The sequence below is a fragment of the Sminthopsis crassicaudata genome, chromosome 5 (genome assembly GCF_048593235.1).
Source record: "Sminthopsis crassicaudata isolate SCR6 chromosome 5, ASM4859323v1, whole genome shotgun sequence".
Taxonomy (NCBI): Eukaryota; Metazoa; Chordata; class Mammalia; order Dasyuromorphia; family Dasyuridae; genus Sminthopsis; species Sminthopsis crassicaudata.
In genome coordinates, this window is record NC_133621.1 from 64,156,852 (window position 1) to 64,172,091 (window position 15,240).

Consider the following 15,240-nt stretch of genomic DNA (forward strand, 5'->3'; position numbering starts at 1 on the left):
CAGAATTGGATATTTTTCAAGTATATGGCAATAAATTGCTTATAATTTTAAATAAATCAGTGCAACACTTATTTACTGTATTTGTTAACAGTAACTTGTATATATCTGCTTTTCAAATGTGAAACACTTTCCTATCACTTATTGAAAAAAAAAAAATCTAACTTAATGTTTTGAAATGACTATAGAAATTTTTGCAGATGATTTTTAAAAAAGCTATTTCGTTGTTACTTATCTTAAAATACCACTGAACTTATAAAGTATTAATGCCACAAGAAAAATTTTGTAAAGTTGTAAAATTTGTAAATGTAATATTAAAATAAAAATCTATTTTCTCTTATTAAAGTCTTTGTTATACCACCTACAAAGACATGTCAAGTGTGTTCACAGCACACAAACCCTTTCCAGGATGTTTTTTTAATTCACTGGGCAATTCAATTATGAAAGAGTTTGAATAGACACACTGTGAATAGATGCTATAGGTAAAAAACAAAAACCAAAAAAAAACCAACCAACAAAAAAACAAAAACAAAAAACACCTTAGACTTTCAGGGGACAGCAAGAGAATCCATCTTGATAGTTAGTCCAGTTAAAACTGATGATCTATCCAGAAAAACTTAAGCTGTCCTGCCTGTCTCAAGAACTGCAATTTAAAGTAATGATATTACCTTCGACTGCTAACATGCAAACTTTATGGCAGTGACCACATCTGAGACTACTGAAGCACTGATCTCCAATATATATTAAAGTCTTTAGCGACTTCTCTTTTAAACAAAAGTTTAAACCTCATTGTGGATATATAGCTATATTAAAGACAACCAGATGTTCCAAAACTTAGCTTAGAATAGAGAATTGGGCAAAATTCCATTTAAATTAAATTTAGATCTTATTTGCACATCTTCAGTATGGTAAATGACTTTAAAGAAGAAAATAATAACAGCATTCCACTTCATCAAAATTGTAACTGCATCAGTGACATAGATTTAAAAAACAACCACCTATCAGTGACAGAAATTTAAAAACCCTTTCACCAAAAAGGTAACTTCTTTCTTTTTAATCATTAACCCTGTTAAAAGATGACTCTGAAACATTCTCTTCTTTCAGTCTTAGGAATGTAACCAGCTCACTGGAACCCAATAGGTATCTGTCTCCAATTTGTCAAAAGTTGCTTTCAGCTCATTGTAAGCCACCGTGAGATCATCATTTACTATAATTTTGTCAAAAAGATGGCCATATTGGCTTTCCATTATCTGTGCAGATTTAATCATTTCTTGAAAGTCGTCTTCCTACCAAAAACATTTAAAAGAATCAATCAATCATATCCCTTCACATTCACAGCAAATACAGATTTTCTGAATGTACTGTATCTAGATCGAAGTTAACAATCATTTCCTCCTCACTCTAATAATTCACATTTACTCTTTAACTGCAATTTTCAGAAGCTGTCAGTTTTAATTATATCTATCTGAACCTTCTTGAAACTGATATCTTCTTGCCAATATCCAGATCTTTCCTTTTTCTCTTTTTTTAAAAACATAATTAGTCACTGATTAATAAAGGGATAGATCTGCATCAGTAACAATAATGTTTTATCCAGATGCATTTTTATAGTCACTATTAGCAAAAGAATTATAACCAACTTTAAAGAACACTAAATTTACTTTTTTCAAAGTTTGACACAATTGCAAAAGGAAGATTAGTATTGCTTTCCTATATCTTCTCATGGCTAATTTGGTAATAGTTCTCACTTGCTTTCTGAAGCAATACCAAAAAAAAAAAAAAAAAAAAAAAAAAAAGTGGTTTTTTACAATACTCATAATTACACAATGAAATTTAAGTACACCAAATCCCAGTACTGTTACCATATTTTTAAATCATGGAAAATCTTTTAAGAATAACTAATTTCAGTGTTCATTTTAGTGCGACATAGGATTTTGCAGCAGGATTACTAAACCATGAAATTTGAACACGGGTAGGTTACAAATCAAGAACATTAGGTAATGTGGATTATATCATGAAAACTATTAAACATGGACGCCTGGATTTTTAGAAAAATCATTACTCCTAAAAAGGAATCTTTAAAATCTGTAGTGACTTTCTGGGGGAGTGGAGTGGAGAGGGGATTAATGGTAGTTAAAAATATATATATGTTTATGAAAGTTAATGAAAGTTTTGGCATAGTATTCCTCATTTTAATTTGTTTACTTTTTTGTTTGGGGTTCAAAAGCAGAACTAAAATATGCTGAGGCAAAGGGAAACAATGAGAAGTCACTGCCAGTAGTCTGTGTGGATCCTGTTGCCCGTGCGGCCGTGTGGCAGCTAGTCAGGACGTCCATCGGTTTTTTAATATCTCACCCGTAGGAAATATATACAAAACACCAGCATCTATGCACGTGAATGACAAAAGATACATCTGACTTTTCAGCATTTTTCTAAATTTCTATTTGTGTAGAATCAGTAAAATGCATATTGTTTTTCCAAATACAATTCTGAGGTGATTAATCTCATTGATTGCATTCTATTAAACTTTTTTGTTACTGTGATAAATCTGGTTAGTAAAGGTAAGAGAAAGTAAATGGCAGATTACAGTGTTTTTCATACATTTTGTCAAGTAAGTACAAAGAATAGCTCTAAAATTTTCCCCCTACTTTTGTGTGATTAAGATTAGCTTGAAACACCTTAATTTGTTAAGATAATTATACAGTATCCTGGGTAATAAAAATAGCTGACATTAAGTTCCCTGATATGCTTGCAAATATAAATGAATACTGACCAATTATAATTCATTCTTTTCATAGGAAATGTTTAATGTATGCTATAAGGATGAAACACATTACTAAAGTATAAGCTACTAGCATCTACAAAAGCAGAAGAGAGTCTATCCCTAGGAATTATGCTAAATTTTTACAGAACTTAAGTTATATGGTCTGATAGCATTATGTTCTTTCTAAAGTTGATCACTATAGCATGAGCTCATACAGGGCTGCTCAAATATTTAAGCAGCCTGTTAACATACTTACTGTAAAGGGTTTTGCTGTTCCCTGATCATCTCGACTTGAAATAATCTTTGCATTTCTTCTTGTCTCTCGTAGACGTTCAATGGATGGAGGCTTTATAAATATAACAAATGGCTTAAATTCTAGCGTTCTTAAATGCTTCACTGTCTGAAGGAAAGAAGAGATTGTGATGAGTTTGCCACATTTCTTAATAGATAAATACGCAGAGCAAAAATGAATGCTCTTTGCATGAATAGTACATGAATTCTTTTTCATTTAAGGTCACTTGTCTTTTACTCTATCTAATATGCTGATAAAATTCTATTGTTTGAAAACCTCTGGAAAAAATCTACCTGTTTACGGGGAAAGACATCTTAGAACATAGCCTGATTTGTGCAGAATGCAAACAGTCAAGAGATGCTTTTCACATTAAATGATCAAGAAATGCTATTTGTTGAGAAGCCCATTACTGCAAGGAAAACATGCATCTTGGGCCCTTGAATTTACTTTGAATATGGACAGATTACATTCCTTCAGGAGAACTGAAGTTTCTGGAGGATAAAAGGCTGTTGCTATATCTTCACCATTATACAGAGAGCGTTGCCTATGCTCAGGCATTTAGATATGTTGAACTGAATTGATTCAGGGTATTTAAGGAATGAGACTGGAATTCAAACTTTGACAATCTCAGCTGTGTTTATAAGAAAGCCTAAATCTAAAGTGTCCTTTAGGTGGCTGTTTCATATGTCCCATGCAGAATCCATTGATTAGTATGTCCTGTTACTACCTTTCATAGGCATTTATGCTACAATGTGATTCAACTCAATTTAACAAATAGTTCCTGCACACAAAGGAGTTTACATTCTTCCAGAAAGATATGACATGCATGTAAAAAATACAGATTGTGTACATAGTAATTGAGAGACACAAAGAAAGAGAAAGACAGAGAGAGACAGAGACAGATAGAGAAAAAGGGAGACAGAGGCAGAAAGAAAGAGACAGAGAAAGAGAGACAGAGACAGATAGACAAAGAGACAGAGAGAATGAGACACACAAGCAAGTGCATTGACAAGTGAATAGGGGAAGACATCAGGAAGGACCTTGTCTAGAAGGTGTCAGTTGTGCTTTAAAGGAAACAATGGAAGAGGTGAGGAGGGATATTGTACACGAAGACCACTTGTGCAAAGACAGGGAAGCTGCAGATGGATTGTTTTATATGGGGGACAGCTAACAATTTTTTAGAATGGAAATGTGTGTGAAAGGAGTAATATGAACCAGCCTGCGAAGGCTTTAAATACGAGGCTGAAGATTTTTTATTTTGACCTAGAGACAACAGAAAACCACTTTGGTTTCTGGGAATGGTCGTGGTAGGGATGTGGCATGATTTGTGTTGTGGGAATACAGATTTGGTGGTTCTCCCCACAGAGAGAAGATATGAGCAGCAAGGAAACCCAAAGGTGCTATAAAGTCCAAGCAAGACGTGAGAAAAACCTGAACTGGTACAGAGGTTACTTAAGTGGAAAGAAAAGGATGAGTGGAAGATATTGTGGAAATAGGAAACTGACTGACAATGGCAAATAAAGTTGAACAATCAAAGAAATGAACCTGGGTGACTGGAACAAGATAGTACTATCAACAACAAAGAGGAGAGACATACATTATATCCCATCCCCCCTTCCTCTCCCTCAACCATCCCCTATTCCTTTCCCCCTTTTTGTTGAATCCTCTCAGTCACCCAGGCTTGTAATCCATGATTCCTTACTCTTTCTCACCCTCCATAGCCAATCTGTTGTTAAATCCCACTAATTCTATTTCTGCAATATTTCTGTCCCCCTTCTCACTTTACCCTCAGCACTACAAGCTTGGGTGACTGCCATAGTCTCCTTGCTTGAGTCTCCTTCTCCTCCATCCCACCTTCTGCTCCTCTATTAAAAAGAACTTCCTCAATCACAAGTGTGACCATTTCAGCTGCCCATAAACTTCTCTGCACCTTATTTCCTTCAGGAGCAAACATTATGTTCTCTCTTTGTCTTTTACACACCTGTTTGTAGGCCATTTCCAGTTCTCCTCAGGATAAATTACTTCCCTTTAAAATGACCTCTCAGTAACTCTGTACATCTTGTTTTGACCTAGTTATTCACATGTTAGAGTGTGAGTTCTTTGAGGGCCTTCTTTTGTAGCTTTAGCATAGTGCCTGGCACTCAAAAGCCTGTTGATTTGGTTTGTTGTTGAAATTAAAAAGAGAAATTAAGGATGTATATATAGTTTCTCAGTACCGTCATATGCATATAGATGGTATTTGAGCCCATAATAACTGATGAGTTCACCAAAACAGAAAGAATATAATAAGAGGACACAAATCAAAGTCTTGGGGGACTTTAGGACTTAGCAGGGAGCAGAAGGTAAAGAGTTTAAGATGGAACAGACAGGTAGACAGAGAACTACAACAGGTTTATATAAATTGAAATAATGAGCATTTTTATTCCCTCCAGGGCAACTCGTACTCATTTTCAAGAGAAAAAAAAATATTTTTGTTTCTTAAATTTCAACACTTACCAATCATAGTGATTCATGAAAAAATTTACAAATATAACTTGATAGGCACTAAAATTAATCCAAGGTAACTACAGTTTTCTTTAAAAAATTTTATTTAAGCAAAGTTCTTTGCTGCAGACACCAATACATTCTGATAGAATGCGAATTCTTTCAGAATAGAAATTGTTTTGTTTTGTTTTTTAATATTCCCGAGCATAGTGCAATGTCTGCTTGAGTTTCCAACCCATGGATAAGAGCTACTTAATAAATGCCTGTTCATTGATTGATTCAACAAAAATCAAAATAAGATATTCAACTAAATGTAAAAATGTACTTATGTGTCAAGTTACAAAATCTCTTTGAAGCACGAAAAGCAAATAGCAAACAGACCGAATTCAACAGAGGAGAAAAAAAAACCAAAACCATTTTTCATTTATTGTACCATTTATAACACTAAAGATAGTTAATCCTTCAACAACTGATGGACTTCTAAACACTGATTTATGAATGTGTGTAAGAGTCGTAGAAGTTAAAAATTGAACACAGTACTGAAATTCTGAAAGCAGATTTTAGAAAACTGTTAAGCTTTCAAGAAATTTGTTTTTTAAATGGAAGATTTCACAACTTATTTTTAGATGTTTGTTTCATCTTAGAAAGGCTATAAATGGCCACAATACAAATTGAGCTGATACAGTTCGTTTTTAATTTGGTACCCTGTCTTGAAATGTAATCAATGAAAAGTGTATTGCTTACTTACATGAGGCTGAACATCCAACAAACAAACCTTGTTTTTAGCCAGAACAGATCGAACAGAGTCTATACTTGTGCCATAGTAGTTGTTTTTATATTCCCCATATTCAATAAACCTAAAGAAAATCAGAGGTTGAGTTTTATCAGGCTCATTCCCAATTTTTCAAAAGGAATTATACTCTGTAAGATATAATTCATACGTAAAAAGATATTTTTGCTGAACATATGTGATTTCTACCATGTTTTATAAAAAGGAACATTGCCAAGTACTTCAGCATGTCAATTTAAAAAAAAAAAAAAAAAACTTCAATTTTACATTTTCAAATCAGTAACACCTGCTTGTATTACAGTCAAACAGAAAAAAGTACTTTGGTCCAACAGCACACTAATGTTTTCCATCACCTTCTTTTCTGAACTAATGCAATGCAATAAAACAGTGAATAAGCTAAACAATAGAAACTACTGAAATTTCATTGCATCGTCCAAAACATCCAAAATCAGCTTTAGAACTAGAGGAGGAACTAGGGTGGTGGTTAATGGAACTGGGGCAGCTGATTATATGCTATAAAAATATAAACAGTTTGCCAAAGAGAAAGGAACATTTTGAAGTTTCAATAAAATCCCACAATCCTGTTTTAAAACACACGTTGCTCCCTGAAATATTTAGGGTCAAATAGTAAAATTGGGAAAAAATATTCAAGCAAATGGTGCTACCATAATAATAGTTAGTGTAACTTAAATCTTCGAAGAGTGGAGAGGGCAAGAGAATAAGGGGGGAAATGAGGTTGCAGGATTTTCATGTAGGTCATGAATTTAATGAGAAAAGGAAGTGTCTGTTCAGAATCCAGATATCCTAGTATAAATTTTAAACATACTATTCTGAAGGAATGCTGTCAAAAACATAATATTAAATTAGTAGAAAAATATAAGTATTCATCTCCTCAAACTATTGCTATGCTTTTAGTTAAACAAATGCATTAAAGAAAAGTGTTATATTGGTAGATAATTTAGTGGTAGAAATTTTCATTTTTCTTTTCAGATTATGAAAAATCACTTATTAAAATGATATTTTTTTAAATTCAGATTTTTTGAAGGTTAAAATAAATATTAAATGAAAAAAAGAGACGGTTAAAAATATCAAAACAGTATTAGCAATTACTCTGAGAGTTCTAAAAAGTTTTCTACATACTTGTTATTTTGGACATCTGTCTCAAACAAATGCTTGGAAATGAAAATATATTCAACACCATCACTTTCTTGGCTTCTTCTTGCTCTGGTAGTGTCTGTGATTTAATTAAAAATACTTTTAGATAAGGTCCACCTTCTCTACCATCAGAATACACACACCCAGATTCATATACCCATACCCACATCCACACATGCAATGCTTAGAATTGTCAATACAAATCCACAACCAAGAAACAATCACCATTTAAAAATCATCAATAAAAAAGAACATTATATTTATTTACAGTAAAGTTTCAATAATTAAGTTGCCATTACAATGGTATTTATGAAAATGAAAGTTTCAATTCCTATGTGGGGATTTATTTATGTAGGGGTAATTTTTAAATTTAAGGGCATAAATGAAAGCTCCACAGGAAAGACTCTATATAGAACGACAAAGGCCCAAGACAAGGCATGAACAATGCAGTTCTAAGGGTGGAGGGAGAGAGGGCAAGTGGAATCCAGTCCTAGGCCATCTCTTTGAAATCCCTTCTTTGATTCAAGGAAGCTAACATAGAGAGGGGGGTAGATGACTTGCACACGATTATCCAAGTAGTAAGAAATAGAACAAGGATTGGAGCTCAGTTCCTCTGATTCTCCCCACTGCACCGGACTGCCCGCCAGTTACACAATGATCCACATTCCTATTCCTTAACGCAGGTCACAGCTCTTGGCCTGGCCTTTTAGTTAGACAACAATAAGACTTTTTAAATAAAGATACTCAACAGTAATTGAGACTATCCTCTCAACTAATTCAGGTTAATAAATTTTACTGTGGAGGATAATATGTGAAACTAATGGGGCCCTTCAAGCAAGGTATATTCTACTTTAAGATTTGTTAGTAAAAACTAAATAATTATTTATGTGTAAATATATCATAATAAAGGAAAAGACTGGCTGAAGAATGATTTTATAAAATGGTGCAGATATGACTTAACTTACCAAGTGAGAGTGGTAATGTTATATTTATCATTGCTATACATACGCAAATATATTTCTAATACCAGTTTGATTAGCTTCTCAGGTTCTAGCATCATTTAGTATATTGTGCTCTTTTGTTTCTGCTTAAAAACCAGGTCCAACAAAAAATTTTTGAATATATTTTTAAATAGGAAGAAATCCACTGAGGCCGTTTCATCTTAAGATATTGTGATCTTATAAAGATTATTCAAAAATTCAGGTCTGTCAAACACTGTGGAGGAGCTGCTCAGAGGATAAACTCTTATTCAGCAATTATATTATATTAAGTATTAACTTAAATATTACATTAATACTTAACTAACTCAAGGACTATAGTTTAGGCATAAATTGTTAAAAGTGGCAAAGAGGTGATATTCAGCTCAGTGATATGATTTAATTCAAAAATTATTTATTGGTTATATAATTATATACTCTCCACTAAAGTCCAACCCCAATGTCTTATGCTGGTATGGAGGGGCCCCAGGGTTTTTGAAGTTAGACTGGTAAAGTGCATACGCTTTGGCAATTTCTTCCAAGAAAGAAAAGCTGTAAGAAGAAGCCAAAGGAGTCTTATGTGTGAAAACTAGTCCAGCTAAGTTTGGAGACGGTCATCATCAGGTTAACCGCAGAATTGTAGATTTTTTTGGCCTCGGTAACTACCAAGGCACTGAAAGGGCTGTGCATGTGTGTAGGGCATGCCCATAACAATAAAACCAGAGGTCTCTGAAACAATTATGCCCTAGGATATGAGTTTAAAACTTAGCTAATGAGATAAGATATTAAAAAAAAATGTTACAACTTGGAATATGATCTATCAACTGGGTGGTTAAAAAGAAGGAAGAGCTGTGGTGAGATAAGGAAGAATGATTCCTCTAAAAGAAAAATCTATGAAAATGATACTCTCTTGCTTAAAAACTATTTTTCATAAAGCTTTCCCAAATATTCTCTAAATGGGGTAAAATTACAAAGAGTTGCCAGATTTAACATCATGGGCAGAAAAAGAATCATGGTACCTTAGTTAGCAGGTCCATTTTCTTTTTCTGAGGTAGGATATAAGGGAGAAAAGGAGGTTAGTGATTTCTTTTGTTAGGCAACTCCTGGTGTGGAAAAGGCCCTCTACTGACATCTGGTGCTTATGGCATCTGAGAACTATCCAGGGCCCTGAGAAGCAAGGTAACCAGACCATGGTCACATGACCCTTAGGCAGGTCTTGAAAACCAAGGCTTTTGGGCTCCAAGGCCAGCCCTCTACACACTATTCCAGGAGACCATAACCTCATTCTGTTTGTCTTACTTAGCAAGTAGAAAATTCAAATTCCATAATTCTTAATGAGAGACCCAGATGCTAGTTAATAAATGATGGTGAGGAAAGAGTACATTAGCTTTGGTAGTGAAGAGGAAATACACTAAAATCCAGGAATCAAGGTAGAGTGAAGTCATTGATTTGTAGAAGAATGGAGTTTGAGGGTTTAAAAGGGCAGTGGAGAAAGACGTGCAGCAGACTGAGAGATTGCCAACTGTAGAAGACAAGATCAAGCTAAGTGTGAAATAGCGCCAATCAGATCAAAACTGCTCTCCGTTAGTGGCTGATGCACAAATAATCCATGATCAGGGGGTCTGAGGAACCAACAAGGGTTTACATGAGAAATATGTAGTAGACAAATACCAATGTATATGAGATATGATTCATTTTAATATCATTAGGTCACAGATACAATCCTTCCATATCTGAAATGTTTGGGAGAGTAGAAATGGTCCATTGGACTTGGTATTAAAAAGTCTTAGGTTTGAGTCCCAAATCTGACTCTTATTATCAGCTGGGTAAATTACCTACAAAATTAGGATAAGAATTCCACTCATTCACTGCCTAATTAACAGATTTATGAGGATCAATTCAATCTGATAGATGTTATATAAGCTGCCCTGTAATTTCTAAAACACTACTCAAATGTAAATTGTCAATATTTTTAGTATGTTCTATATCAAAATGTACATGTATTTTGTAACAGATTCTAGAACTTTCAGACAATATGGTGATGAATACATTGGAAATGTTTGAAATTCATTAAGTGATAACAATAATAATAGTAGAAAAGTAAATGGAATGAAAGCATTAAGAAATTTTGGCCCTTTTTTTCTTTCTATGACAATCTTAAAGGAGAAAAATATCTTTAAAACAATACCAAGGTAAGCACAAGGCAGATACTCTCAACAGCACATTTTTCTTTTTTGAATCCTTGTTTCATCTAACTTGCAAAGGAGAAAACTTCTTTGCTTTTTAAGATCTAGATAATTCTTGAGGCAATTAAAACCAAAGAATCTGACACAGCAGATTCATTCTACTAGGTAAGAATATATTTCTTTGCCTAATTACAATTTATGCTTTTTTTCAATTTATGTTATGATTACTAAGTGAGAACTGAGGTTTTCTGGACAATTACAAGGTGAGAACTCAGGTTGACTTGATAGAGGGGGCAAGCTCATTGGCTGGGGTGGTTCTTCCCAGAAGCCCTTGCATTATCCCACGCCCATTCTCTGAGAGTCCTCTCTTTTATTCTCCCAGAGAATGATTCCTTCTCCTGCTGAAGAAATACAAGCAAACCCTCTCTCCCAGGCATTTAACCTATCTAATTACCTTCTATTTACCACTTTCTAAATCTCTTCTCATCATCTGGCAATTACATCGGAATTGTTTGCACTGGGCACAGCCTTGTTGGTTTAAAAGGCCTGTATTCTCCCCAAGTGTAATCCATTTTTACAATCTGATTGCCTTTTGGCTCACTTATCAGGTAATCCCTTTCTGCCATGTGATTGCTTTTCTGCTGGTTGATTAAATCAGAGTCCTGGCCTTCTAAAGGCTCTTTGGGTGTAACATCAGCTGCCATCATGCCCCAAGTCTTTTTTGCCTGGGGCCCTGGACCTGGGCCCCTCATCCCATTTCCCTGAATTATTCTACACTCTGATGCCCAATGGAATCCTCTGTTGCATTTTGGACATGGGGTTTTAGGTCTTCTTTCACCCTGTCTTCTCACTGTATCTCCATACCTACACTGAGCTCTTAGATGCCCAATTTTTCCACATTGAAAACATCGCCGAGTTTCTCTAGAAGTCCCTTGCCAGGAGGGACCCTGTCTTTCCACATTCATCATTGTCCGGGTGTAAAAAGCATTTGTTCCCACTGTAGCACAGCGTCTTATGATCTCCTCTAAAGGAGCATCTTTGTCTAATCCCCATATAATTCTTTTGCAAATCTCATTGGCATTTTCCTTAGCCAGATGTCTGGTCATTATTTCTGTAGCTGAATTTTCTCCAATAGTTCTTTTGACAGCAGTTTGCAAACGTCCCACAAAATCTGCAAAAGGTTCATTGGGACCTTGCTGTATTTTAGTGAAAGCCTCTCCACGATCTTTCTGTCCAGGGAGGACACCCCAAGCTTTTATTGCAGCCTTAGCAATTTGTTCATATATTGTCATGGTATAATCAGTCTGTTCTGAATTCTCTCCATACCGACCTTCACCAGCCAAGTGCTCAAAAGTGAATTGTGTGTTAACTCCTATTTCCAAATTGCATCTGACTTGAATTTTACATAATTCATGAAATTCCGCAAGCCATAATAAATTTTCTCCAGGTTCCAGACATGTCCTTGCTATGGATTTCCAATCATTCGGGGTTAGGACTTCATAAGACAAACCATCTAGTAACATTTTAACATAAGCTGATGTAGCCCCATAAAGGGTACAACCTTTTTTCAAATCCTTAATTTTATTCAAATCTAAAGGTGCATATCTTCTCATTTTATGACCTACAGAATCAATATTTTCAATCACAGGATATGCATGTATAGAATCACTTATATCCTGTCCTTCTCTCTTAGCTTTAACCAATGCTTTTTCTAATCTTGTCATAGGCTTAGGCTGCTTCACAGGCAATTCTGTTTGTGTTTCTGTCTCTTCCCCTCCTCCTTCTTCCTCCACCTCTGAAGGGTTAATTGAGGGAGGAGATGGGAGGTGCTCCTGTTGCTGTTGCTCAGAATTGTACTTAACTTCATTGTTATCTGATTCATCCTTTTCACCTAGTTTAGTTGACACCTCCCCATTTTGCTCCTTCATCTCTTCCTTTAGAATAACATTTTTTAAAGCCATTTGGATTAAATTGTAGGTATGAATTGTATCTTTGGAAACTGAGTTTGGTCTGGAACCAAAGGGTAAAATGTCACAAAGACAATTGTAGTGTTCACCTAATTGCTCTCCTACTAATTTCCACTCATCTGGATCCAATTCTTCTTCCAGAGAAAAAGAAGGACATATGACCTTCACAGTTCTTAAAAGTTCAGTAATCTCCTCTAAAATTATAATCAAGCCTTGGCTTTTCATAACCTTGATGATGCTCTCTAAACATTTTCCTTGAACAGAAGGTGTTTGCCCCATTTCACTATAAGAGATTGCTGGTTTAGCCCTTCACAAGTTAAGTTCCTTATTTATCTATTAGCACGCTCACTTAATCTTTAACAAAGTTTCCTCGTTACTCACGGTTCTGGGTCAGAGAGACTGAGATCTAGATCGGAAGCTTTTCCACTGGAATCAGGACCGTGTCTGTCCCTGTTCGGGCGCCAAATTGCGAAGGTCTGGTCTAGCTCTTCTTGTCAGGATAAGCAAAAGTCCTTGCCCCACGTGTGGACGCCAATTGTAGCGAGCTGTCGTCTCTAGAAGCTGCCGGATTACTCTCTGGGAAGAGATCTGCTGTGTCTACTCAAATCTCTCAGACAGATTCTTCTTCCTGTAGTGAACCGTTGTCTCCAGGCAGTTGCTGTTAACTCTTGTCCTTAGAAGTGACTTCCCTTCCTGCAGAGAGCCCCGTCAAGCCAGATGTAATGCAAAGTCTTCTTCTTTCTCTGAGAGTCCTCTCTTTTATTCTCCCAGAGAATGGGCGTGGGATAATGCAAGGGCTTCTGGGAAGAACCACCCCAGCCAATGAGCTTGCCCCCTCTATCAAGTCAACCTGAGTTCTCACCTTGTAATTGTCCAGAAAACCTCAGTTCTCACTTAGTAATCATAACAAATTTACATGAAAATTCTGCATTAATATAATCAAAGCAATAGTCTCTAATTTATAACTATAATGCATTTGAAAAATAAGCTATTATGTATTATTTCCCAAAAACATTGAGAGAACTATAGTCTTCCAAAGTATAATTCAACCAAAATATTTCATAGAATCAGAAATATCAATTTCTAGATAAGAAAGTATTTGCTCAAGATCCAAGCTTTTGGGACAAGAACTTACTGACAAAAATTGCAGGCAAAACTAGAAAGCAGTTTGCCAGAAACTAGATATAAACTGACATCTCACACAATAAACCTAGATGAGGTCAAAATTGATATATGATTTAGACATAAAGGGTGATATCATAAACAAATTTGTATAATGTGGAATATTTTACCAGTCAGGGATAGGATAGATAAGGGAGGAATTTATGGCCAAACAAGAGAGAGTACTAAGATATTTTAAAAATGGATAATTTCAATTTAAAAGGTTTTACACAAACAAAACCAGTGCAACCACATCAGAAAAAAAGCAGAAAACTGGGGGGAAAAATGTACATCAAGTATCTATGATGAAGGCCTCATTTCTCAAATGTATGCAGAATAAGGTCAATTGATAAGAATGTAAGACATTCTCTAGTTGATAAATGGCCAAAGGATATGATATGAACAAGCAGTTTTCAGACAAAGTAATCAAAGCTATCTACAGTCATATAAAAAATGTGCTAAATGACAATTGATTAGAGAAAGGTAAATTAAAACAACTCGGAAATATCACTTCACATCTATCAGATTAACTAATATGTTGGAGACAATGTAGAAAAACAAGGATGCTAATGCATTATTGGTGAATTCAACCATTATAGAAAGCATTTTGGAATGGAGTCCAAAGGAATATAAAACTGTGCTTATTCTATGACCCAGCAATTCTACTTGTAGGTGCTCCAAAGAAATCAAAGAAAAAGGAAAAGGTCCTATATTTACAAAAATATTTATAGTAGCTCTTTTATTGGTGTCAAAGAATTGGAAAATGAGAGACTACCCATTAAATGGGAATGACTGAATACTTTACATTTAGGCTAGAGTAAAGGTTCTTAAACATTTTTTGTGTCACACATCCCTCTGGCAGTTTGGTACACCAAACTTGTTACTTGTTAGAATAATGGTATTGTTCCTCTTATCCATGTCCTTCTGTAAATCCTTCATAAAGGGTTCATACAGTTCACTGGGAACCTAGGATCTAGACTAGATTCAATTTGAGAAGTGCAGGATTGGGAAGGAATGTTAGGCCAAATTTTCTGTGAAAAAGATAGTGATTATAGTGGACTACAAGAACAAGATGAGTTAATAATAGGGTGCCATGGAAGCCTCCTCCCCTTGTCCTCCACCTCAACAAGCTAACACTTTTCTAAGGTTCATTAAGAAAAGCGATATCCAGATTAAGAAAAAGATTATTTTATACTCTTATACAGATGACATCTTGACCAATGGTGTCAAATTGAAAAGGAAATGGGGGCCATTAAACCATACATAAGAATTTCTATATGCCACATATTGCCTTAGAAAATCACATATTGGGGGGAGGATCCTGGGAAGATGGCAGAATGGATCAGCAAATTTGAAGCTCTCCAAGAAATTCACTTATCGAGGGGAACATATACTGTGAAACATAAAGAAGACTTGGAACAGAAGAAGGATCTTCCAGGGACAGAAAATCTGAAGGCCCCAGGCTGG

General features: G+C 35.2%; 1 protein-coding gene across 3 annotated transcripts in view; it reads right to left on the minus strand.

The window, feature by feature from the left end:
* Window positions 1–1,036: 1,036 nt before the first annotated feature.
* MPP7 (MAGUK p55 scaffold protein 7) overlaps window positions 1,037–15,240 on the minus strand; it is a 237,113-nt gene continuing 222,909 nt past the window's right edge. For all 3 annotated transcript variants that reach the window (XM_074267011.1, XM_074267009.1, XM_074267010.1), the window contains 4 exons: window positions 7,468–7,561; window positions 6,286–6,394; window positions 3,018–3,161; window positions 1,037–1,283 (listed from right to left, as the gene is read on the minus strand). In XM_074267011.1, coding sequence (XP_074123112.1) covers window positions 1,104–1,283; window positions 3,018–3,161; window positions 6,286–6,394; window positions 7,468–7,561 — 527 coding nt within the window. In that variant the 3' untranslated portion in view covers window positions 1,037–1,103. The remainder of the gene's footprint in view (window positions 1,284–3,017; window positions 3,162–6,285; window positions 6,395–7,467; window positions 7,562–15,240) is intronic.